The 27,818-nt window shown below is 39.7% G+C and overlaps 1 protein-coding gene across 1 annotated transcript in view; it reads right to left on the bottom strand.

The window, feature by feature from the left end:
- Window positions 1-27,818, bottom strand: part of LOC136621924 (serine/threonine-protein kinase TNNI3K) — a 328,182-nt gene that overhangs the window by 152,457 nt on the left and 147,907 nt on the right. Inside the window, exons 20-22 of the mRNA XM_066597788.1 lie at window positions 9,114-9,166; window positions 6,181-6,233; window positions 12-144 (exon numbers count right to left, since the gene is read on the bottom strand). Coding sequence (XP_066453885.1) covers window positions 12-144; window positions 6,181-6,233; window positions 9,114-9,166 — 239 coding nt within the window. The remainder of the gene's footprint in view (window positions 1-11; window positions 145-6,180; window positions 6,234-9,113; window positions 9,167-27,818) is intronic.

Below are 27,818 nucleotides of genomic sequence, written 5' to 3'. Positions count from 1 at the left end.
AAACAGCATACCTGGCTTTAGATGAGCAAAAGGGATTTCTCCAGTGAGCAGCTCCCAGAGACACAAAGCGTAGCTGAAAACATCAGCCTTGATGGTATAGCGGGTGGACTGACTGAAGACTTCCGGAGCCATCCATCGTAGGTTCTAAAGATATACAATATCTAATCATTTTAATGAAAGTTTAGCTTAGTCTTCTGCTCTACGAGTCCTCACTCTTAATAACCCAAAGGCATGTTCGTACATAGCTTCAGATAAGTCCTAGAGCAACAAAGTCCCAAAGTTCCTTAAAGAGTCTGCTGGGGGGGGGGGGGGGGGGGGGGCGGCTTAATTTTCATTACCCTCTATATTCAACTAAATAAGCTACAGACGATAAGTATACATTCAGAAGCATGAGCTGTGATCTCCTCTATTATACCTGTGTGATCATCATCCGTAACTGTGGCAGTAGTGGCTATGTCCCCCTCTACACGGTTTCTGTGGTAAGATTCATGTAACAGCATCACACAGACTGAGAAACTGCATGACCCCAAATACATCTTAACTGGTCAGAATTGACATCCCAAGACCATCTAAGGAAAGAGAGGCTAGGCGTTTCACATATGAATGAATAAAAAAAATCACTGGCCCTTTAAAAATTTTCCTGTCTATTTTGTTGTGACTTTGAGTTTTTTTTTTATCCTGGTCTCCATTTTTGATGATTATGACCTGGTATGGATGCTCCCTGCTCTGACCATTGCTACTTCTAACTTTATTTACTGTTCGTGCGCATAAAAATGTTGCTATAAGTAAATTCCTTTAAAGGTGTATTAAAACCGGAAACATATATCACCTATCCACTGCTTGGGTCATAAACATTAGATCTGGGGAGGTCCGACCCCAACCAATTATCAGATTGGGGAACCTCAGTCCCCCGTTACTCCAAACCACAAGTCCATAGGAAAGAGAAGTCAAATAAGCAGCTCCATTAAAGTCCACCTAACTACAGTCCTGCAGGTCAGGCAATGGGGGACCCTGGCGGAGACCCCACCGATCTACCATTTATCACTTGTTCAGTGGATGGATGATAAATGTGTCCATCTGGAATATGTTTTAATAACTAGGGTTGAGAGAATAGTTGCCCGTTCTGGACGAACCCGTGCTATTCGACAGGCCCTTGATGATGAGCAGATCGCAGGTGGTCCTGCTGCTAAGGACGATTAGGGGAAACAAGGTATTATCTAGAGCCCTTTGAAATCAATGGGCAAGCATGTAAAGCACTATAAGAAGTTGTCCAAAGAGGGCAGCCCCTTTAATGCAGTAAAGTAGCTCAAGAAGCCTTATGGAAGCCACTGATAAGCCTACAGAGCGGTGGACGGATTAGAGACGATGGGTGGTGGTTAATGCTGCCCTTAAGTTACGGCTTGTGCTGCTTTTTCCATATGCACATAATATTACCGCTTTGCAAACACTTATTTACATCTTAAGCCCAGTTTGCAGTTTCAAAACTGTATGAATAGATTTTTAAGGACGTGTTTACTTCTCAGCTGGGAGAGTAAAGGCTCTTGACGCACCGTGTTCTTACTTAGCTGGCAGTTGTACCTGAAATCCGCAGCTTATTGGGCCAAATATGGGATTTCACGGATTAACACCCCAAAGAAATGTTTCCATTATTAACAACCTTCCTCCTTATCATTATTCATGTGCTTGTCATTAGGGTCTACCAGTAATTATAATTTTATATGGTAGCAGCTGCTATGGCAACAGACTACAATACCGCTTGGCTCTTGGACAGAATGAGATTTGTCTAACAAGCAGGATGTGAAATGACACACACTGACAAATTCTCCTAACACGCGGCTTAGACCGAATGCACTAAGCTGCCGATGAATCCAGGGAATGTATTTTATCTTAAAGGGGTAGTCCGGTTTCAGCAAACAAAGGGTAAAAGTAAAGTATACAACTTTCCAATATACTTTCTGTATCAATTCCTTGCGCTTTTTTAGGACCACAGAAGGAAACTTTTAATAGATGAACAATCTGTCCCGGCCATGTGATGGACACATTGATTACAGAGGATGTAAACTAATCTTTTACCACTAGGTGGCGCAGTAACAGGGACAATCAGGATCTCAATTTTAACCAGATCACCGTGGTAATTGGGCAAATGGTAACATTTCCGAATATTTACTGGGGATGTTGTTATGGTAATGCGGTTATGATAATGGGGGCTATATGAGAATAGATCAAGTGTCTCTTATTTCACCCAGAACGGTGCCCCTCTGGTCTATAGACTATATCTGGTATTGCAGTTTAGCCTCATTTACATGAATGCAGCAATACTAGACAGAGCCTATGGATAAAAGGGGTGCTGTTTTCAGGAGAATAGATTTATTATTATCAAAAACCTTTTTAAAGCCTGCCATACACCTAAGATATCGATCGATCATCCATGGGATGGTGTGTAGGAAGAATTCCACCAGCTACACTACAGATTGCTTGAGTAAAAGCAAAAAAAAACAACTATGGCATAAGAGGGGTTAAAAGGAATAAGTCATACTCACCTCCTTAAGTGTCCAGTGCAGGAGTCCAGCTTACCACCACCTTGAGCCCTGATGAAGCTGGCAGTGGTCACATGACTGCTACCAGCTTTTTCTGGGTTTGGAGTGGCAGTGACCAGGACTCTAACGCTGGACACGGGGACACATAAGGAGGTAGAACATATTTCTTAATTTCAACACCCTTCCCTTGGCTTGCACAAAATGACATGATCAGACGGATTCGCTTAATCACTCCATACACTTTCAATTTCGCAGTTGGCAAAAGTTTCCAACAGGCTGGATTGAATCTTGGCAGACTATAGTCTGCAATCAGCTGTTGTGAAGGGTAGTTTGTGCTAAGTTTGCAGCCGATGGTCACTTGAAATGACCAAAATCAGCAATGGCAACTGACCATTCTCTCCCGTTTATGGCCAGCTTAAAGGGACTGCCCATTTAAAAAAACTGATTTTTTTAAAAATTAGATCCGAATGAATTAAAACAATAAAACAAACAGTTCTTACCCGTCCTCAGCCCCGCCGATCCGGCGTGGCAGCCCTGTGATCCTTGCGGTCTGTGTTGACAGCAGAAGACAGGTAACTGCTACCTGCCAATCAGAGGCCACAGTATCACTGCCCATTCTCCTAGCATCAGTGTTCACATCCTGGATGTCATGAAACGGTGACACTGCAGCCTCTGATTGGCAGCCAGAAGTCACCTGACTTTCATTGTCCATATAGACCAGGGGGACAGCGGATCTGCACTGCTGGATCGCCGGGGCTGAAGACGGGTAAGTACCGTTTCATTTTTTTAACACCTTTGGATATATTTTTAAATAGTCAGTTTGTAACTGTTTCATTGTTTCAAGCTCTTGGATGCATGAACATGCCCAACAAAATGCCACCTTTTGCATTGATACACACTTAGGGTGGTTTCACACGAATGATAAAAATGCATGATTTTCAGGTGATGCTCATGTCCACAGGCGGGTCAGATTCCACATGCGGGATCCCGGACTGGAACACGACCCTGCCCGCGCCCGAGGACCCTGCTTACTCGTCTGGGTCTTCTTTTTTCTCTACTGCAGGTATGTGTAAGCGCCGTCCGGCGCACATGCGCAGTAGAGGTTTTTTTTTGTCAAACTCCTGCTTTCCTGTGGAATTGAAATTGTGGACGGGCCGCGGATCGGGTGGCTTCCGTTAACTTCAACTGCGATTTGATTTCCGCACCCAAAAATTCCGCAAGTGAAATCCGCAGGCTTCAATTCAGTTGTGGATGCCCATTTTCCCTACGGGCGGTTTGAACTGCAGATCATCCGTGCGGGCGCCCCGCGTGGATTCCACAATTCACATTCACCTGTGGACGTTGGGCCTTACAATGATTCCCTTCCCATCTGCGATGTTTTCACTGATGTGACGTGGAGTGAAAAAAGAATCGCGGCATGTTCTATCTTTCTGCATTTTGCGTTTTTTAAGCTCCCATGCTTCCCTATGAAGCCTCCATTTATCGCACTGCAACACAATAAACATGCGTTGCGATGCGACGTGATGCGATTTTAACATTAGAAAGCCCTTTTGACTTTAGTGTAAAAAAAATGCGCAATTTTCTCGCACGTTTTTAACGCGGGTGGCAGCGATGCGACGTGAGATTATTCCTAAAGAAAAGCATCGCTGATGCTAAAAATTGCGAGAAGAAAGATGCAATTTTGCCGTGATTTTCGCTAAATCGGGATCGCGATGGTCCGTGTGGAACTATCCCTGAAAATCGTGGCAACATTGCGACTTTTTTCCCACGATTTTGGACGGCAGCGCTGCTTTTTCTCACAAAAACATCACCGCCACTTGTGATTTTCTCACGCATTTTTTTTCACGCGATTTTGCCGTGATTTATTTTACACCTAAATCAGTAGGACTTTCTGATGTTAAAATAGAAATTTTTCATTTAAGGGCCTTTTATTTATTTTTAATTTTTTGCATTTTTTTTTCTTCCTTGGAAGATAGGTGTAAAGGGCCTTTTACGTGTACTGATGATCGATCATGGCGGTGTCGACGATCAGCCGATGAATACACTCATGATTGTGTCTTTTATGGGAGCTCATGGGCAGCATACCCCCCCTGTAAGCAGTGAGCTCCGCTGCACCCGATTTATTCCAGACGGGGACAAATGATCATAGTAACGATTGTTCGTCCCCATACAGCCGATCATCTGCCATGCAGCCATTATTAACGAGTTCTGGTTGACATTCTCATTGTTGGGCAGCACTTGCTAGCATGGGCACATCATCTACTCATGTAAACACACCCTTATCCCAGCATTCCTCTGTATAGAGATCACATATAGCAGTAATCTAGAGCCTGCTAGTGATCTACATATAACTGGTGCTATATTTATGTTAGGAGCTTGGTTCTGGTGCTGTTTCTATGTACTAAGCTTGATTCTGGTGCTGTATTGAGATACTGAGCTTGTTTCTGGTGTTGTATGTATGTATTTTGTTTGGCTCTGGGACTGTATTTATGTTATAAACTTGGTCCTGGTACTGTATTTATGTTAGAAGCTTGGTTCTGGTGCTGTATTTATGTACTGAACTTGGTTCTGGTACTGTATTTGTGTTAGAAGCTTGGTTCTGGTGCTGTATTTATGTACTGAACTTGGTCCTGGTACTGTATTTATGTTAGAAGCTTGGTTCTGGTGCTGTATTTATGTACCGAACTTGGTTCTGGTACTGTACTTATGTTAGGAGCTTGGTTCTGGTACTGTATTTATTCCCTGAGCTGTTCTGGTGTGGGTATGCTGTTAACATGTTTACCCGAATATAAGACCCTGTCTTATATAAATTTTTTAGCAGGCTTGGTCCACGTCCCACAAGCTGCGCCCTGGAGTTTTGCTGTGCTTCTTACAGTCCTTGGCCGCCAACAGAAGATCACTTCCTGGTTACAGGATTTATAAATCCCACCTCCAGGAAGCAATGGCTCTGACTGGTTCTCAAGCGTTGCTCAGCCAATCAATGCAGCGCTTGGTAAACCAACCCGACAGCTGTGATTGGTTATTTGACTGCTGAATTGATTGTCTGAGCAGCGGTAGAAGAATCAGTCAGAGCCATCACATTGTGGAGGCAGTATTTATGAATTGGCTGAGCCACAGCCTTGATTGGCTAATTCATAAATCCTGCCTCCACAACGTGATGGCAGTGATTGGTTCTTCCACCGCTGCTCAGCAGATCAATGCAACGGTTGAAGAACCAATCACAGACGTCGCATTGTGGAGGCGTCATTTATGAATTTGCTGAGCTACGGCATTGATTGGCGACTGAGGTCTGCAAGAGGCATGGCAAAGCTCTGGAGCTAGGGCTTATTTTCAGGGTAGTAGGGCTTTTTTATGCCTCCCTGAAAATTCAGGTTAGGGTTTCTTTTTTGGGTAGGTCTTATTTCTGGGGGAACATGTTATCTACACCAGCAGAATACAGGCAGACTGTCTATCAGTGTAAATATATACACACACGGATACTTTTTTCTTAGTATTAGCGGTAAGTAAAGCCCTGAAGTGCTATACTCTGTGATGAAGGGCAAATCCACATGAGGTGCTTTCTACATCACCGAAAAAAACAAGGCAGGATCAGAAAAACTAACTCTATGGCAGTGAAGACATCAAAGCAATAAAAGTAACCCACCCCAGGCTGCTTGGTCATGTTGTCTTCATCCATAGACTGAAGAAATCGAGATTCTGTAGGAAAAAAAAATACATGTAAAAAAAAAAATGTTTTTGTTTTTTTGGCTTTTTTTAGAGCCTTGGATGAAGAACCAGCTTACAAAAAATAAATGAAAAGTCACTGAAGCATGTTAAATGGCTACATCTCTCATATTTCACCCATTTCACTGTTATCAAAAGAAATGTCTGCTGTCGACCCGAGAGCAGAATGGTATTCATGGACATGACATTTTATCAGAAGAAAGGTCATGTTTTTATGTGTACACAGAGTCAAGGTTAAGAACAACAAGTCTGGGTTATAGGCTGACGAGAAACACCGGGATTGGTCGATGAGATAAACAAACACTGTGCCGCTCCGCTATTTCATCGCTGCAGAGCGCTCTCATCTAAGTGTCACATGTAGAAATAAGCTCCACCGCTACATATGTGCTACAATGTATACATCGAGATTACACAGTAACATAGTATGTAAGGCCGAAAAAAGACCTATGTACATCCAGTTTAGCCTATTACCCCCAATGTTGATCCAGAGGAAGGCAAAAAAAACCAATGAGGTAGAAGCTAATCTTCCCCATAATGGCGCATTCAGACGACAGTATATCGGCCGGGTATTCATGCTGGCCGATATACGGCGTCTCTCTCTGCAGGGGGAGGAGGCTGGAACAGCCGGGAGCAGTGCTCTGAGCTCCCGCCCCCTCTCTGCCCCTCTGCACTATTTGCAATTAGAGGAGGCGGGGCAGGGCGGGGCTAAGTTCTGGGAATTAGCTCCGCCCCCGCCCCGCCTCTCCTTATTGAAAATAGTGCAGGGGGGTGGAGAGGAGGCAGGGAGGGGGCAGGAGCTCAGTGCACTGCTCCCGACTCTTCCAGCCTCCTCCTCCTGTAGAGAAGGACACCGTATATCGGCTGGGTGTGAAAACCCAGCCGATATACGGTCGTCTGAATGCACCTTAAGGGTGACTACCCACTACAGGTTTTTTTTTCTGCGAAATTTGCTGCGATTTTTTTTTCTGCAGGGGTCTATGGGACTTGTAATGTTAAAAATCGCAATTTTGCGGTAAAGTCCCATAGAGCCCTGCAGAAAAAAACCTGCTGCGATCTACTGTTGAATCTTTGGAGGGTCTTGAGATCTACTTGGGGCTGAGTTGTTATGAGGGGTGCGGTGAAAGGCACACACTGCTCAGAAAAATGAAGAGCACCTTTAACCTCTGCAGGGGTAGGTTTATTATCATGCCTCACAGCACAGGAGTCAACAATGCAATTAAATCTCGCAAGTATTTATTATGGAACACTTTTTTGTAATGAAAGAATACATTATAACAATTTGAGGGCAGCTTCAGACGACCGTATAAGAGCCAGGTTTTCACGCCCGGTCGATATACGTTGTCCCTCCCTGCAGGGGGAGGAGGCTGGAAGAGGCGGGAGCAGTGCACTGAGCTCCCACCCCCTCTCCGCCCCTCGCCACTATTTGCAATGGGGGGAGCTAAGTCCTGGAACTTAGCTCCACCCCCATCCAGCCTCCTCCCATTGCAAATAATGGCGAGGGGTGGAGAAGGTGCGGGAGCTTAGTGCACTGTTCCCGGCTCTTCCAGCCTCCTCCCCCTGTAAAAAGGGGAAACCGTATATCAGCCAGGCGTGAAAAAACGGCCGATATACGGTCCTCTGAATAAGCCCTAAACTGCATGGTCAGTTCAGCAAGGCCCGAAGAATTTCCGGGCGTGCCATTAAAGGGGTTAAATCAGGGCAGCGGTATTTCCCCCACCCATGTGAACTAAGAGTGCCTGTGCAGATACACGGCATTGTATGCCCGTGTGCAAAGTACTGGAAAACTTGAAATCCAGCCCTCAGTCGGGTGATGATGTTGGTTTCCATTGACTGTCGACATGTCATTTTGTTCTCAACGAATTATACAGTTTATATCAATAAAGATTTGCAACTTAAGGGTGGATTCAGACGACGGTATATCGGCTCTGTTTTCACGCCGAGCCTATATACGGTGTCCTCATCTGGAGGGGGGGGGGGAGGATGGAAGAGCCAGGAGCAGGAACTAAGCTCCTGCCCCCTCTCTGCCTCCTCTCCGCCCCTCTGCACCATTTTGAATAAAAGGAGGCGGGACAGGGGCAGGGCTAAGTTCTGAGAATTAGCCCCGCCCCTGTCCCACCTCTCCTCACTGAAAATAGTGCAGAGGGGCAGAGAGGAGGCAGAAAGGGGGCGGGAGCTCAGAGCACTGCTCCTGGCTCTTCCAGCCTCCTCCCCCTGCAGAGAGAGACGGCGTATATCGGTTGGGCGTGAAAACCCAGCCGATATACGTTCGTCTGAATCCAGCCTGAGTCTTTCATTCATCTAGAACCAAAGTGCGATTTAACTCCCTTAGTGGCACGCCCGGAAAATCTCCAGGGCTTGCTGCACTGACTGTGCAGTTAAAATTGTTATAATGTATTCTTTCATTACAAATAAAATGTTGCAATGTGATTGCTGCATTCCGTAATAAATACTTGCGAGATTCAATTGCATTGTTGACTCATTTAAAAAACCTGTGCTGTGAGGCATGACATGGGAATAATAAACCTGCCACTGAAGGGGTTAAATGGCTATTAAGCCAAAAGAGGTGCCGGTGTGTGTGGGTTTGCACAATGTACCCACATACCCACACAATTATATATGCATGTGTGCAGTTGCCACAGGCCTCTATGGGGCTTATTGGTGCGCAAATATGCACAAAGCAGAGCAGAACCTATTGTTTTGCGTGAGCGAGAATCGTGTGCGGAAAAAAAATAGAAGGAGCATTAACTCAATGGGTTCTAGTCTCCGTGCATTGTGTGCAGGATTTTTCCGTGCGCAAATACGGTCTTGTGAAGACGCCTTAAAGCGGTAATTTATTAACTGTGTGGCACTCACCTCCAAAATCAGCGACTACAGCATGACCATCTTCGTACAGCAAGATGTTGTGACTGAAAGGGTTAAAATAAATAATGTCACATAAATCACCAAGTATCTGAATATTTGTACATTATAGCACTTCTTTAGGCTGTGTAAGCTATAAGGAAACTTAGGCAGTTATATCGATCCAGCACTATTCTTTAAAGGGGTTGTCCCACCAAAGGAGCTTATCACCTATCCACAGAATGGGTGATAACTGTTTGACTACTGGGCCCCCCACCAATCATGAGAACAGAGATCCTGAGTGTCCCCAACTGTATGGAGCGGAGGTCCCGCATGCGCATTAGCACTCCATTCATCCTTATGGGACTGCCAGAGATAGTGAGTTGTTCTTATCTATTTCTTCATACACTCGGTCATGTATGCATGCGTTTTCAGTGGATACAGTGGTGAAAGCTGCTGCTAGACATTCCAGGGAATAAAAGGATTGGGCGCTAAAAGTCAACATACTTGATACTTGTTTCCCCCAAGTCGGCAGGTCCCCTTACCTATCAGATAGTCATCTGGTCCCGCAGAAAATGGCAGATTTCAATAACTATTCTCTAATGTCTTATGAGCGTCTTAAGACAACTGACTGCAGCAGGATCTTCCCCCCAATCTTGTCTACAGTAGAGCATAATAGACTATTAAACCCCACATCATTGGCTAAACCTTACCCCTCTATCAGCTGAAAATCGAAGAGATCAGCAGGAAATTAATTCCTGTGTCCTCTGAAAGGGTTCTAAATGACTGTTTTAGGAGCCTGCAGAAAATCCGAAACTAAGGGAGTAAGATTATTTCCTGTTTAGCTTTGTCATTAATTTCTAGGTTTAGTGTTTCTGAAATTTTAAGGGATATTTCTGTAGTGGCCCGATACAGTGGGGCCCCTCCATAACTGTATGCATGCATTTGTCTAGGTATTGTCAGTGTCTTCTGTGTTGCATGAATGATGTGTATTGCATAGCTGCAGCACTGAAAAGGTTGAGTGTCTGGTATGTGGGCTGACTGTCCGGAAAATGTATCTGTTTGTTTGTCATGTGACCTTGTAATATATATGTGAATGCAAGGTGCGTGCAAGGGGAGTTGATTCGGTCTGTTCTGGGCTTGTAGGAGGACCACACAGGCACCTTCAGCCTGTGCGGCCCAGAATGGAAGAGGCAGAGAGGAGTCTACACCCTGCCCTGGGACTGCTGTACCCAGGAGATATGAAAGGACTTCTTCCGTACCAAAAGTGAGAGAATGAGGAACCACCATGCAGCGCACCCTGGTTTATGGAATGTGAGTGTTGACTGGTAGAGTGTTGGAGAGAAGAGAGTGTGTTGCCGGGATCAGGACCTACAGATAACAAGACTGCGGTTTCTCCTGTTCACCCGTGAGTCCTCCCTGTCCCACCACTTTGATGTGTTTGCACTGTTTTCCTGCTGACGTGTATTTTGGAGTTGTCAACAAGTTACTACAAGTAAAGCGACCAGTCGCCCGTCCGTTTCCGGAGGCTGTGTCCTAAAAGAACCCCATGTGTGTGTAGATTTACTCTGACAACTAGGAATTCACCCACGGAAGCCGTGAAGAGTGAGTTGACTCCGCCATCCAGGAATTCCCCCGCGGCAGAAGAAATGGTGGCGTCACCCGTGACTAAGGTAATCCAATATTGAGTTTCCCCATTTATCAATCTGCCCTCGGCCCTTGGACATGTCACCGGTTACCCTCCGGGTGGGAGATGGTAGAGCCACTGTGACAAGGCCCACACTACCTCGCTGTCTCCTAGGCCGTGGCCCGCTCCTCGGATGCTGCATTTCCAAAAATCAACTTTTATCACCAATCCACAAGATAGGTGCTAAAAGTCTGATCGGTGGAGATCGCACCCATCCTGAGAATAGCAGTCTCCCTCTCTCTGTCACTGTGGGCCCACTGCAGCCTCCACAGTGAGGAGGAGATTGAATGGAATGGAATCACACATGCACGGTGCCGCCCCATTCCTCTGCAATGGGTGTACCAAGGTAGCCGAATAGAAGCAGTTGCACTGGGCTTTTTCGGTCAGCTCCATTAAAATGAATGGAGCAGCACCGCACATATGCAACCGCCACTCCATTCTATCTCCTCCATGGGGGGACCCCTATTCTCGGGATCAGTGGAAACTCCACCGATCAGACTTTTAGCACCTATCTTATGGGGGTTCCGAAGACATTTTGCTGCCTGCAAAATGAGGGTTAACGGTGAAGGAAAAAAAGTTAGGGATGACGTCTGATGATCACAAAACTTTCAACCATGTTGAAGTTTTTGTGCTTATTTGGCAACATTTTGTGGCCAATAGGAACAAGGACATTTTGGAAATGCTGCCATGTTAATGCGATTCGTGGGCATCGGAATCGCACCAAGCAGCCATAATCCATGCCCCGACAAGCAAATCAAAAGTGTAAATAGCCTCTAAAAAAAATGTACGGAACCATTACTCATCATCAAAACTGACAAATACAGGAGGCTTTCTGCAAACCACACTGGCATCTCCCAAGGCTAAAAATCTTTACTTCCACATCTTCTGTCATCCTTATACACAGAGGAATAGACAGAAGCCGAATACTTGCAGTTGTATTCAGCCGCTGGGGAAACAAATTTGCAGGGGGGTTAAATTATGTAAATATGTGGGGTGTAAAATGTGAATTTCTACATGATATTTAAAAAAAACTCTTGCTTTAAACAGAACGGCCTTATCTGAAATCAGATTATGCAAATGACTTTCAAATCAGTGTGTGAGAGTATTTCCAGCACTGTGATATGTAAAATGATTCATTTTATTACAAGCCTTTGAAGTCATGGTAACAGAAATCTTAATAAACGGAAAAAAGATTTTCGGCATCAGCCTCATCAAACCGTATACACTGGCAGCTCCGCTGGAAGATTTAAAGGGAGCCGGCTTTGTGCGCTGCTTTGTTTCTCAGCACCCAGATAATGCAGATGTTGGTTATTCAACATATTTGCATATATAAAGCATTCTGCAAGCAAAAAAAGGAACAATCAGCAGCGTAAAGTCCCAAACATAGGAGAGTATTACTGCCGTACAAGCCAGAAGTTGTATGGAGACTTCATATAGTGGTAATGGTAACCTATGGAAGTTTCTATACTGCCATGTGACTCTGTAAGTTTGTACAGAGGTGTTTTCTTAAAGTCCACTGGGTGCCTCCATATGGAAAAAAGCTCAATAAAATGCCATATGGGTGCCAATTTTTCTATAGAAATGAATGGATTAAAAAAAACCCAACACAATATATATACGGCGCCGTGTAAAATCTCGCAGTCTGCTGTTGAGGAAATGTGCACTAGAAAAGTAGAAAGTTCTTTGAAATTAACCCTTTGCAATCCAATTTTGGATTTGGGGTTTCCCTAGGGGTTTTTCTCTTTCTGCCATTATACAATAGCACCATCTGCTGGCTAGAGCCAGTACTGCAGTATGGGACATGCGGGAGAGGCGCCCAATAACAGAGAGGCCAGTAATATACAGTAAGGATACCCTGCCGGACGTCTTTTGACATCGGAGCTGTACAGCCATCAATCAAAATGTCTTTAGACGTCAGACAGTGGATTGCAAAGGGTTAAAGGGGTTGTCCAGAAATGCAAAAACTTGCAGCGTCGGAGCCTGCACTTCCAGCCCGGTCCCCTCTCTGTGCCCGTCACATCATTGCAAGGGGCTTTCTTTTCGGTTCATCTGACTAAATAATCTAGCCCTCTTCTTTGTCTCAGCTTTAGCCATAGGGGATGGCTAATTATACAGATGAGCCGAACAGCCAGTCCTGTGCGATGCTGCACAGGCACAGAAGGAGGAGATACCTCCGGACACGGTAGTAGAAATGGGTCCAAAGTGGAAGTTTCGACACTGCAGGTCCGGGTAAAGATGTTGGCTCCCTGGACAACCCCTTTAATATGGTGCTTCTATAGTGCCCGCTGTAATTAAGATGGTACCCTGTGTTCAATTTTTTGGGGTCCCACTCTAGCACAGTCATAAGAAAAAACTATATACAGTATATTGCACTAATAGGCAGTCTGCCTGTATTCTACTTTTAAAGTGGAGCCAACATAGCATCGTATCTACCCCAGAATAGCTCAGTAAACAAATACTGTACCAGAACCAAGCTCATTAAATAAATACAGCACCAGATCGAAGGTTATTACATAAATATAGCCACAAAACCAGGCTCATAACATAAATACAACCAACCTCATTACACATATGCAATTCCAGAACCAAGGTCATAACAAATACAGTACCACTACGCCGCTAATAACATAAATAAAACACCAGAACAAAGCTCATAACATAAATGCAGAACCAAACTCATAGCTTAAATACAGCACCAGAACCAAGCTCATAACAGAAGTATAGCCACAAAACCAGGCCCATAACATAAATACAACCCACCTCAGTACACAAATACAATACCAGAACCAAGCTCATAACAGAAATGTAGCCACAAAACCAGACCCATAATATAAATACAACCCACCTCAGTACACAAATACAATACCAGAACCAAGCTCATAACAGAAATGTAGCCACAAAACCAGACCCATAATATAAATACAACCCACCTCAGTACACAAATACAATACCAGAACCAAGCTCATAACATAAATAAAGCACCAATATGAAGTTCATAAATGAAACACAGCCCCAGAGCCAAGCTCATAACATAAGTACAGCACCAATATGAAGTTCATACCATAAAACAGAACCAGAACCAAGCTCATAACATAAATACAGAACCACAAGATTCAAGCTTAGATCATAAATACAGCTCCAGAACTAAACTTATAACATAAACACACCAGAAGTGACCTCACTGCATAGATCTAATACCAGAACCAAGCTCATACCATAAATACAGTAGCAGGACTAAGCAGCTGTGTTGCCGATGACAGACCAGGAGGAAGATGATCCCTATAGCTCCACAAGGCACTGCTACACAGAGCAAGAAGATCATCGATTCGGGGGGACCTAAGGGGGGTAATTGCCCCCAGCCTACATCCGCCTGGTGCCCCCTACAAACTGGTGGCTGGTGCCCCATAGGAAGACATAAACACTCCTGTCCTTGGTGGCAAAACCTAGGACCATAATGGAGTCCTATTTGAATATTATTTATGGGGCCCCTTTTCTCCTATATATGGCACTGGGCCCGCGTATCTACAGACGCAGAGTAATAAAATAACCTTTAAACAAAGCCATACAGTAGCTTTTAATTCATTTTAATGCCTCCTATTGCTGCCTACTGCAAATGTTATTGTATAGTCCTCCCTCCCATCACAACCGAAGAAATATCACTGTGCTAGCCCGCTATTGTCTTACCAGTAACACGATTTTTATGCTGCAAAACCTTATGGGGACATAAAGCGATTCACACGTGGAGGCTTATTACTTGAGAAGCGTCCCATTGCGAGTGCTACTGCTTAGCCAGTACATATTCTAAAACAGACTATAAAACAAATGTGCTTTCTAAGCTCGGGAAACAATAAAGCCTATAAAATACTAAATGATACAGCAAATAAACCAGGCGAAGGAATGAAAAAAACCCTAATTGTTCATAGAACTGGAATTGATCCGTATAGAATCAGAAGGTTAGAAACATTCAAGACAAAAAAATGAAGTATTTAGGCTACGGACGCATAACAAATGGAAATTGAAAATTGTGTTGGTATCTGCGCTACTCAGATGCATAACATTTCTGAATTGTTATTAAGGAAAACAGTGGGGTGAGGAAATACGTTCTGTAATAAGGGTTTTATTTCTCTTAGTCAGAATTTGAATAACTATTCTAGTTGCAGTTTATAGCACTATCAATGATGCAGTAAGTGATGCGGTATAGAGACTTATAAAAAAATTAATTTATATGAGTTTCATTCATCAAACATTCCATATTTTAGCATAAGTTTTTTTTCTGCTCATAGCTGCCCCCATGCAGAGCAGTATACTTTATGTAACATTTCAAGGAAAGTGGGGATGTTCCAAATGATCCTATTATTAAGCAGAATTTACTATAATACTGCCTCCTATATAAAAGAATATAACTACTATAATACTGCCTCCTATATAAAAGAATATAACTACTATAATACTGCTCCTATGTACAAGAATGTAACTACTATAATACTGCCTCCTATGTACAAGAATATAACTACTATAATACTGTCTCCTATGTACAAGAATATAACTACTATAATACTGCTCCCTATGTACAAGAATATAACTACTATAATACTGCCCCCTATGTACAAGAATATAGCTACTATAATACTGCCCCCTATGTACAAGTATATAACTACTATAATACTGCCCCCTATGTACAAGAATATAACTACTATAATACTGCCTCCTATGTACAAGAATACTACTATGATACTGCCCCCTATGTACAAGAATATAACTACTATAATACTGCCCCCTATGTACAGGAATATAACTACTATAATACTGCCCCCTATGTACAGGAATATAACTACTATAATACTGCTCCTATGTACAAGAATATATATCTACTATAATACTGCCCTCTATGTACAGGAATATAACTACTATAATACTGCCCCCTATGTGCAAAAATATAACTACTATAATACTGCTCCTATGTACAAGAATATATCTACTATAATACTGCCCCCTATGTACAGGAATATAACTACTATAATACTGCCCCCTATGTACAAGAATATAACTACTATAATACTGCCCCCCATGTACAAGAATATAACTACTATAATACTGCCCCCCATGTACAAGAATATAACTACTATAATACTGCCTCTATTTACAAGAATATAACTACTATAATACTGCTCCTATATACAAGAACTAGCTGATATACCCAGCTTCGCCCGAGTTAATTTGGTCCTGGTGTTTATCTGGTGTTCACACGGAAAATCTTATGAAGTCGTGGTTACTTTAGAGATACCGGTGAAACATATGTTCACCATTTTGCATAGTTCTCTGCGTTACCGAGGAAACACCACGGGGAGGTAACCATGCGACGTTTCCTTTATATAAAATGACATCAGGAAGTGAGAGAATTAGATTCCATACGTAAAATTCGGACGCTAATTCTTCTACATTTAGAATCGAATAATAGAGTTGGGACCCATTAGCTTTTCCTATTTATGACATAATCAATGCTCGTGCCAAATTTCCCGTTTCTATGACACCGTAAAGTGAGAAAATTACATTCCGTATGTGAAATTTGGACGCTAATTCTTTTGCGCATAGAATTGAATAATGAAGTTGGGACCCATTAGCTTTTCCTATTTATGACATAATCAATGCTCATGCCAAATTTCCCGTTTCTATGACACCGTAAAGTGAGAAAATTACATTCCGTATGTGAAATTTGTACGCTAATTCTTTTGCGCATAGAATTGAATAATGAAGTTGGGACCCATTAGCTTTTCCTATTTATGACATAATCAATGCTCCCGCCAAATTTCACATTTCTATGACACCGGAAAGTGAGAAAATTACATTCCGTACGCAAAATTTGGACGTTAATTCTTTTGCGCATAGAATTAAATAATCGAGTTGGGACCCATTAGATTTTCGTATTTATGACATAATCAATGCTCCTACCAAATTTCACGTTTCTATGACACCGGAAAGTGAGAAAATTACATTCCGTACGTAAAATTTGGATGCTAATTCTTTTGCGCATAGAATCGAATAATCGAGTTTGGACCCATTAGCTTTTCCTATTTATGGCATAATCAATGCTCGTGTGAAATTTCACGTTTCTATGACACCGGAAAGTGAGAAAATTACATTCCGTACATAAAATTTGGATGCTAATTCTTTTGCGCTAGAATTGAATAATCAAGTTGGGACCCATTAGCTTTTCCTATTTATGACATAATTAATACTTGTGCCAAATTTCACGTTTCTATGACACCGGAAAGTGAGAAAATTACATTCCGTACGTAAAATTTGGACGCTAATTTTTTGGCACAAATAATTAAATAATCGAGTTGAGACCCATTAGCTTTTCCTATTTATAACATAATCAATGCCCGTGCCAAATTTCGAGTTTCTATGACACCGGGAAGTGAGAGAATTAGATTCCGTACGTAAAATTTGGACCCTAATTCTTTTGTGCATAGAATTGAATAATCAAGTTGTGACCCAATAACTTTTCCTATTTTGGAGATAATCTATGCTTGTGCCAAATTTCATGTTTCTACGACATCGGGAAGTTGGAGAACTTTTGGCGAGTCAGTCAGTGAGTCAGTCAGTCAGTGAGTCAGTGAGTGAGTCAGTGAGGGCTTTCGTCTTTATATATATAGATATAACTACTATAATACTGCCCCCTATGTACAAGAATATAACTACTATAATACTGCCCCCTATGTACAAGAATATAACTACTATAATCCTGCCCCCTATGTACAAGAATATAACTACTATAATACTGCCGCTATGTACAAGAATATAACTACTATAATACTGCTCCTGTGTACAAGAATATAACTACTATAATATTGCCCCTATGTACAAGAATATAACTACTGTAATACTGCCCCCTATGTACAAGAATATAACTACTATATTACTGCCCCCTATGTACAAGAATATAACTACTATAATCCTGCCCCCTATGTACAAGAATATAACTACTATAATACTGCCCCTATGTACAAGAATATAACTACTATAATACTGCCCCTATGTACAAGAATATAACTACTATAATATTGCCCCTATGTACAAGAATATAACTACTATATTCCTGCCCCCTATGTACAAGAATATAACTACTATAATACTGCCCCTATGTACATGAATATAACTACTATAATACTGCCCCTATGTACAAGAATATAACTACTGTAATACTGCTCCCTATGTACAAGAATACAACTACTATAATACTGTCTCCTATGTACAAGAATATAACTACATAATACTGCCCCCTATGTACAAGAATATAACTACTATATTACTGCCCCCTATGTACAAGAATATAACTACTATAATACCGCCCCCTATATACAAGAATATAACTACTATAATACTGCCCCCTATGTACAAGAATATAACTACTATAATCCTGCCCCCTATGTACAAGAATATAACTACTATAATACTGCCCCTATGTACAAGAATATAACTACTATAATACTGCTCCTGTGTACAAGAATATAACTACTATAATACTGCCCACTTTGTACAAGAATATAACTACTATAATGCTGCCCCCTATGTACAAGAATATAACTACTATATTACTGCCCCCTATGTGCAAGAATATAACTACTATAATCCTGCCCCCTATGTACAAGAGTATAACTACTATAATACTGCCCCTATGTACAAGAATATAACTACTATAATACTGCTCCTGTGTACAAGAATATAACTACTATAATACTGCCTCCTATGTACAAGAATATAACTACTATAATACTGCTCCCTATGTACAAGAATATAACTACTATAATACTGCCCCCTATGTACAAGAATATAACTACTATAATACTGCTCCCTATGTACAAGAAAACTACTATAATACTGCCCCTATGTACAAGAATATAACTACTATAATACTGCTCCCTATGTACAAGAATATAACTACTATAATACTGCCTCTATGTACAAGAATATAACTACTATAATATTGCCCCTATGTACAAGAATATAACTACTGTAATACTGCCCCCTATGTACAAGAATATAACTACTATATTACTGCCCCCTATGTACAAGAATATAACTACTATAATCCTGCCCCCTATGTACAAGAATATAACTACTATAATACTGCCCCTATGTACAAGAATATAACTATTATAATACTGCCCCCTATGTACAAGAATATAACTACTATAATATTGCCCCTATGTACAAGAATATAACTACTATATTCCTGCCCCCTATGTACAAGAATATAACTACTATAATACTGCCCCTATGTACAAGAATATAACTACTATAATACTGCTCCTGTGTACAAGAATATAACTACTATAATACTGCCCCCTATGTACAAGAATATAACTACTATAATACTGCCCCCTATGTACAAGAATATAACTAAATAATACTGCCCCCTATGTCCAAGAATATAACTACTATATTACTGCCCCCTATGTACAAGAATATAACTACTATTATACTGCCCCCTATGTACAAGAATATAACTACTATAATACTGCCCCCTATATACAAATATATAACTACTATAATACTGCCCCCTATGTGCAAGAATATAACTACTATAATACTGCTCCTGTGTACAAGAATATAACTACTATAATACTGCCCCCTATGAACAAGAATATTACTACTATAAGACTGCCCCATATGTACAAGAATATAACTACTATAATACTGCACCTATGTACAAGAATATAACTACTATAATACTGTCCTCTACATACAAGAATATAACTACTATAATACTGCCCCCTATGTACAAGAATATAACTACTATAATACTGCCCCCTATATACTAGAATATAACTACTATAATACTGCTCCCTATGTACAAGAATATAACTACTATAATACTGCCTCTATGTACAAGAATATAACTACTATAATATTGCCCCTATGTACAAGAATATAACTACTGTAATACTGCCCCCTATGTACAAGAATATAACTACTATATTACTGCCCCCTATGTACAAGAATATAACTACTATAATCCTGCCCCCTATGTACAAGAATATAACTACTATAATACTGCCCCTATGTACAAGAATATAACTATTATAATACTGCCCCCTATGTACAAGAATATAACTACTATAATATTGCCCCTATGTACAAGAATATAACTACTATATTCCTGCCCCCTATGTACAAGAATATAACTACTATAATACTGCCCCTATGTACAAGAATATAACTACTATAATACTGCTCCTGTGTACAAGAATATAACTACTATAATACTGCCCCCTATGTACAAGAATATAACTACTATAATACTGCCCCCTATGTACAAGAATATAACTAAATAATACTGCCCCCTATGTCCAAGAATATAACTACTATATTACTGCCCCCTATGTACAAGAATATAACTACTATTATACTGCCCCCTATGTACAAGAATATAACTACTATAATCCTGCCCCCTATGTACAAGAATATAACTACTATAATACTGCCCCTATGTACAAGAATATAACTACTATAATACTGCTCCTGTGTACAAGAATATAACTACTATAATACTGCCCCCTATGAACAAGAATATTACTACTATAAGACTGCCCCATATGTACAAGAATATAACTACTATAATACTGCACCTATGTACAAGAATATAACTACTATAATACTGTCCTCTACATACAAGAATATAACTACTATAATATTGCCCCTATGTACAAGAATATAACTACTGTAATACTGCCCCCTATGTACAAGAATATAACTACTATATTACTGCCCCCTATGTACAAGAATATAACTACTATAATCCTGCCCCCTATGTACAAGAATATAACTACTATAATCCTGCCCCCTATGTACAAGAATATAACTACTATAATACTGCCCCTATGTACAAGAATATAACTATTATAATACTGCCCCCTATGTACAAGAATATAACTACTATAATATTGCCCCTATGTACAAGAATATAACTACTATATTCCTGCCCCCTATGTACAAGAATATAACTACTATAATACTGCCCCTATGTACAAGAATATAACTACTATAATACTGCTCCTGTGTACAAGAATATAACTACTATAATACTGCCCCCTATGTACAAGAATATAACTACTATAATACTACCCCCTATGTACAAGAATATAACTAAATAATACTGCCCCCTATGTCCAAGAATATAACTACTATATTACTGCCCCCTATGTACAAGAATATAACTACTATTATACTGCCCCCTATGTACAAGAATATAACTACTATAATACTGCCCCCTATATACAAATATATAACTACTATAATACTGCCCCCTATGTGCAAGAATATAACTACTATAATACTGCTCCTGTGTACAAGAATATAACTACTATAATACTGCCCCCTATGAACAAGAATATTACTACTATAAGACTGCCCCATATGTACAAGAATATAACTACTATAATACTGCACCTATGTACAAGAATATAACTACTATAATACTGTCCTCTACATACAAGAATATAACTACTATAATACTGCCCCCTATATACAAGAATATAACTACTATAATACTGCCCCCTATATACTAGAATATAACTACTATAATACTGCTCCTATGTACAAGAATATAACTACTATAATACTGCCCCCTATGTACAAGAATATAACTACTATAATACCGCTCCTGTGTACAAGAATATAACTACTATAATACTGCCCCTATATACAAATATATAACTACTATAATACTGCCTTCTATGTGCAAGAATATAACTACTATAATACAGCTCCTGTGTACAAGAATATAACTACTATAATACTGCCCCCTATGTACAAGAATATAACTACTATAATACTGCCCCCTATGTACAGGAATATAACTACTATAATACTGCTCCTATGTACACGAATATAACTACTATAATACTGCCCCCTATATACTAGAATATAACTACTATAATACTGCCCCCTATGTACAAGAATATAACTACTATAATACTGCTCCTGTGTACAAGTATATAACTACTATAATAATGCCCCCTATGTACAGGAATATAACTACTATAATACTGCCCCCTATGTACAAGAATATAACTACTATAATACTGCCCCCTATGTACAAGAATATAACTAAATAATACTGCCCCCTATGTCCAAGAATATAACTACTATATTACTGCCCCCTATGTACAAGAATATAACTACTATTATACTGCCCCCTATGTACAAGAATATAACTACTATAATCCTGCCCCCTATGTACAAGAATATAACTACTATAATACTGCCCCTATGTACAAGAATATAACTACTATAATACTGCTCCTGTGTACAAGAATATAACTACTATAATACTGCCCCCTATGAACAAGAATATTACTACTATAAGACTGCCCCATATGTACAAGAATATAACTACTATAATACTGCACCTATGTACAAGAATATAACTACTATAATACTGTCCTCTACATACAAGAATATAACTACTATAATATTGCCCCTATGTACAAGAATATAACTACTGTAATACTGCCCCCTATGTACAAGAATATAACTACTATATTACTGCCCCCTATGTACAAGAATATAACTACTATAATCCTGCCCCCTATGTACAAGAATATAACTACTATAATCCTGCCCCCTATGTACAAGAATATAACTACTATAATACTGCCCCTATGTACAAGAATATAACTATTATAATACTGCCCCCTATGTACAAGAATATAACTACTATAATATTGCCCCTATGTACAAGAATATAACTACTATATTCCTGCCCCCTATGTACAAGAATATAACTACTATAATACTGCCCCTATGTACAAGAATATAACTACTATAATACTGCTCCTGTGTACAAGAATATAACTACTATAATACTGCCCCCTATGTACAAGAATATAACTACTATAATACTACCCCCTATGTACAAGAATATAACTAAATAATACTGCCCCCTATGTCCAAGAATATAACTACTATATTACTGCCCCCTATGTACAAGAATATAACTACTATTATACTGCCCCCTATGTACAAGAATATAACTACTATAATACTGCCCCCTATATACAAATATATAACTACTATAATACTGCCCCCTATGTGCAAGAATATAACTACTATAATACTGCTCCTGTGTACAAGAATATAACTACTATAATACTGCCCCCTATGAACAAGAATATTACTACTATAAGACTGCCCCATATGTACAAGAATATAACTACTATAATACTGCACCTATGTACAAGAATATAACTACTATAATACTGTCCTCTACATACAAGAATATAACTACTATAATACTGCCCCCTATATACAAGAATATAACTACTATAATACTGCCCCCTATATACTAGAATATAACTACTATAATACTGCTCCTATGTACAAGAATATAACTACTATAATACTGCCCCCTATGTACAAGAATATAACTACTATAATACCGCTCCTGTGTACAAGAATATAACTACTATAATACTGCCCCTATATACAAATATATAACTACTATAATACTGCCTTCTATGTGCAAGAATATAACTACTATAATACAGCTCCTGTGTACAAGAATATAACTACTATAATACTGCCCCCTATGTACAAGAATATAACTACTATAATACTGCCCCCTATGTACAGGAATATAACTACTATAATACTGCTCCTATGTACACGAATATAACTACTATAATACTGCCCCCTATATACTAGAATATAACTACTATAATACTGCCCCCTATGTACAAGAATATAACTACTATAATACTGCTCCTGTGTACAAGAATATAACTACTATAATAATGCCCCCTATGTACAGGAATATAACTACTATAATACTGCTCCTATGTACAAGAATATAACTACTATAATACTGCTCCTGTGTACAAGAATATAACTACTATAATACTGTCCTCTATGTACAAGAATATAACTAGTATAATACTGCCCCCTATGTACAAGAATATAACTACTATAATACTGCTCCTATGTACAAGAATATAACTACTATAATACTGCCCCTATGTACAAGAATATAACTACTATAATACTGCCCCCTATGTACAAGAATATAACTACTATAATACTGCTCCTTATGTACAAGAATATAACTACTATAAGGCCTTAGTCACACGGGCGTTTTTTCACGCGATTTGCGCATCGCATGACGGATGCGCATGCGCAAATCGCGTGACCGGCGCCGAAAAATCGGCCCAAAAATCGCCCGAAAATCTGCTCCTAGCCGCGTTTCATTAGAAACGGGCCGGAGCTGTCCAGCGAATTGCATTCGATGGAGCCGGCAATACAGCGGCTCCATTGAATGCAAGCGCTGCGGGCGTGCGCGGGGTTAATTGTCGGGAAGGGGTTAAATATATAACCCCTTACCTGCAATGCATCCTTAAATGTGAAAAAATAAAAAAAAAGGATGTTCTCACCTGCTCCCGGCAGCTGGAGATCCCGGCGGTCGGCCTGCAGTGGGTGTGAAGGAGGTGTGACTCAGGCTTGCCCCTGATTGGCTCAGCGCTGAGCCAATCAGAAGCAAGTCTCAGTCACACCCATTCATGAATTCATGAATGGGTGTGACTGAGCTCAGCCTCTGATTGGCTCAGGCTGAGCCAATCAGGGGCAAGCCTGAGTCACACCTCCTTCACACCCACTGCAGGCCGACCGCCGGGATCTCCAGCTGCCGGGAGCAGGTGAGAACATCCTTTTTTTTTATTTTTTCACATTTAAGGATGCATTGCAGGTAAGGGGTTATATATTTAACCCCTTCCCGACAATTAACCCCGCGCACGCCGGCAGCCCATTGCTTTCAATGGAGCGGCTGTATTGCCGCTCCATTGAATTCAATGGGCAAACAACGTTCTTCTCTGCCACAGCTGTTCCAGCTGTGGCAGAGAAGAATGATTTGTCTTCTATATGTTCTCAATGGGGTCGGCGCTGCTGCCGCCGGCCCCGTTGAGCGCATATAGAGAAGAGAACAGGAATCGCAGATCGCAGATAGGTGCGATCTGCGATTTCTGTTCTCTAATTTATCGGACGAGCGCATAAAAAGCGCTCATGTGTCCGATACCATTGCAAAGCAATGGTTTTAAAAAGTCGCCGGACGCATGCGCATGCGCAAATCGCGGCAATAAACGCCCGTGTGACTAAGCCCTAATACTGCCTCCTATGTACAAGAATATAACTACTATAATACAGCCCCTATGTACAAGAATATAACTACTATAATACTGCCCCCTATGTCCAAGAATATAACTACTATATTACTGCCCCCTATGTACAAGAATATAACTACTATTATACTGCCCCCTATGTACAAGAATATAACTACTATAATACTGCCCCCTATATACAAATATATAACTACTATAATACTGCCCCCTATGTGCAAGAATATAACTACTATAATACTGCTCCTGTGTACAAGAATATAACTACTATAATAATGCCCCCTATGTACAAGAATATAACTACTATAATACTGCCCCCTATGAACAAGAATATTACTACTATAAGACTGCCCCATATGTACAAGAATATAACTACTATAATACTGCTCCTATGTACAAGAATATAACTACTATAATACTGCCCCCTATGTACAAGAATATAACTACTATAATACTGCCCCCTATGAACAAGAATATTACTACTATAAGACTGCCCCATATGTACAAGAATATAACTACTATAATACTGCACCTATGTACAAGAATATAACTACTATAATACTGTCCTCTACATACAAGAATATAACTACTATAATACTGCCCCCTATGTACAAGAATATAACTACTATAATACTGCCCCCTATATACTAGAATATAACTACTATAATACTGCTCCTATGTACAAGAATATAACTACTATAATACTGCCCCCTATGTACAAGAATATAACTACTATAATACCGCTCCTGTGTACAAGAATATAACTACTATAATACTGCCCCTATATACAAATATATAACTACTATAATACTGCCTTCTATGTGCAAGAATATAACTACTATAATACAGCTCCTGTGTACAAGAATATAACTACTATAATACAGCCCCTATGTACAAGAATATAACTACTATAATACTGCCCCCTATGTCCAAGAATATAACTACTATATTACTGCCCCCTATGTACAAGAATATAACTACTATTATACTGCCCCCTATGTACAAGAATATAACTACTATAATACTGCCCCCTATATACAAATATATAACTACTATAATACTGCCCCCTATGTGCAAGAATATAACTACTATAATACTGCTCCTGTGTACAAGAATATAACTACTATAATACTGCCCCCTATGAACAAGAATATTACTACTATAAGACTGCCCCATATGTACAAGAATATAACTACTATAATACTGCACCTATGTACAAGAATATAACTACTATAATACTGCCCCCTATGTACAAGAATATAACTACTATAATACTGCCCCCTATATACTAGAATATAACTACTATAATACTGCTCCTATGTACAAGAATATAACTACTATAATACTGCCCCCTATGTACAAGAATATAACTACTATAATACCGCTCCTGTGTACAAGAATATAACTACTATAATACTGCCCCTATATACAAATATATAACTACTATAATACTGCCTTCTATGTGCAAGAATATAACTACTATAATACAGCTCCTGTGTACAAGAATATAACTACTATAATACTGCCCCCTATGTACAAGAATATAACTACTATAATACTGCCCCCTATGTACAGGAATATAACTACTATAATACTGCTCCTATGTACACGAATATAACTACTATAATACTGCCCCCTATATACTAGAATATAACTACTATAATACTGCCCCCTATGTACAAGAATATAACTACTATAATACTGCTCCTGTGTACAAGAATATAACTACTATAATACTGCCCCCTATGTACAGGAATATAACTACTATAATACTGCTCCTATGTACAAGAATATAACTACTATAATACTGCTCCTGTGTACAAGAATATAACTACTATAATACTGTCCTCTATGTACAAGAATATAACTAGTATAATACTGCCCCCTATGTACAAGAATATAACTACTATAATACTGCTCCTATGTACAAGAATATAACTACTATAATACTGCCCCTATGCACAAGAATATAACTACTATAATACTGCCCCCTATGTACAAGAATATAACTACTATAATACTGCTCCTTATGTACAAGAATATAACTACTATAATACTGCCTCCTATGTACAAGAATATAACTACTATAATACAGCCCCTATGTACAAGAATATAACTACTATAATACTGCCCCCTATGTACAAGAATATAACTACTATAATACTGCTCCTGTGTACAAGAATATAACTACTATAATACTGCCCCCTATGTACAAGAATATAACTAGTATAATACTGCCCCCTATGTACAAGAATATAACTACTATAATACTGCTCCTATGTACAAGAATATAACTACTATAATACTGCCCCTATGTACAAGAATATAACTACTATAATACTGCCCCTATGTACAGGAATATAACTACTATAATACTGCTCCTATGTACAAGAATATAACTACTATAATACTGCTCCTGTGTACAAGAATATAACTACTATAATACTGCCCCCTATGTACAAGAATATAACTAGTATAATACTGCCCCCTATGTACAAGAATATAACTACTATAATACTGCTCCCTATGTACAAGAATATAACTACTATAATACTGCCCCTATGTACAAGAATATAACTACTATAATACTGCCCCCTATGTACAAGAATATAACTACTATAATACTGCTCCTATGTACAAGAATATAACTACTATTATACTGCCCCTATGTACAAGAATATAACTACTATAATACTGCTCCTATGTACAAGAATATAACTACTATAATACTGCCCCTATGTACAAGAATATAACTACTATAATACTGCCCCCTATGTACAAGAATATAACTACTATAATACTGCTCCATATGTACAAGAATATAACTACTATAATACTGCCCCCTATGTACAAGAATATAACTAC

Source organism: Eleutherodactylus coqui, chromosome 3 (genome assembly GCF_035609145.1).
Source record: "Eleutherodactylus coqui strain aEleCoq1 chromosome 3, aEleCoq1.hap1, whole genome shotgun sequence".
NCBI lineage: Eukaryota > Metazoa > Chordata > Amphibia > Anura > Eleutherodactylidae > Eleutherodactylus > Eleutherodactylus coqui.
This window is presented reverse-complemented; position numbering and strand designations above follow the sequence as displayed.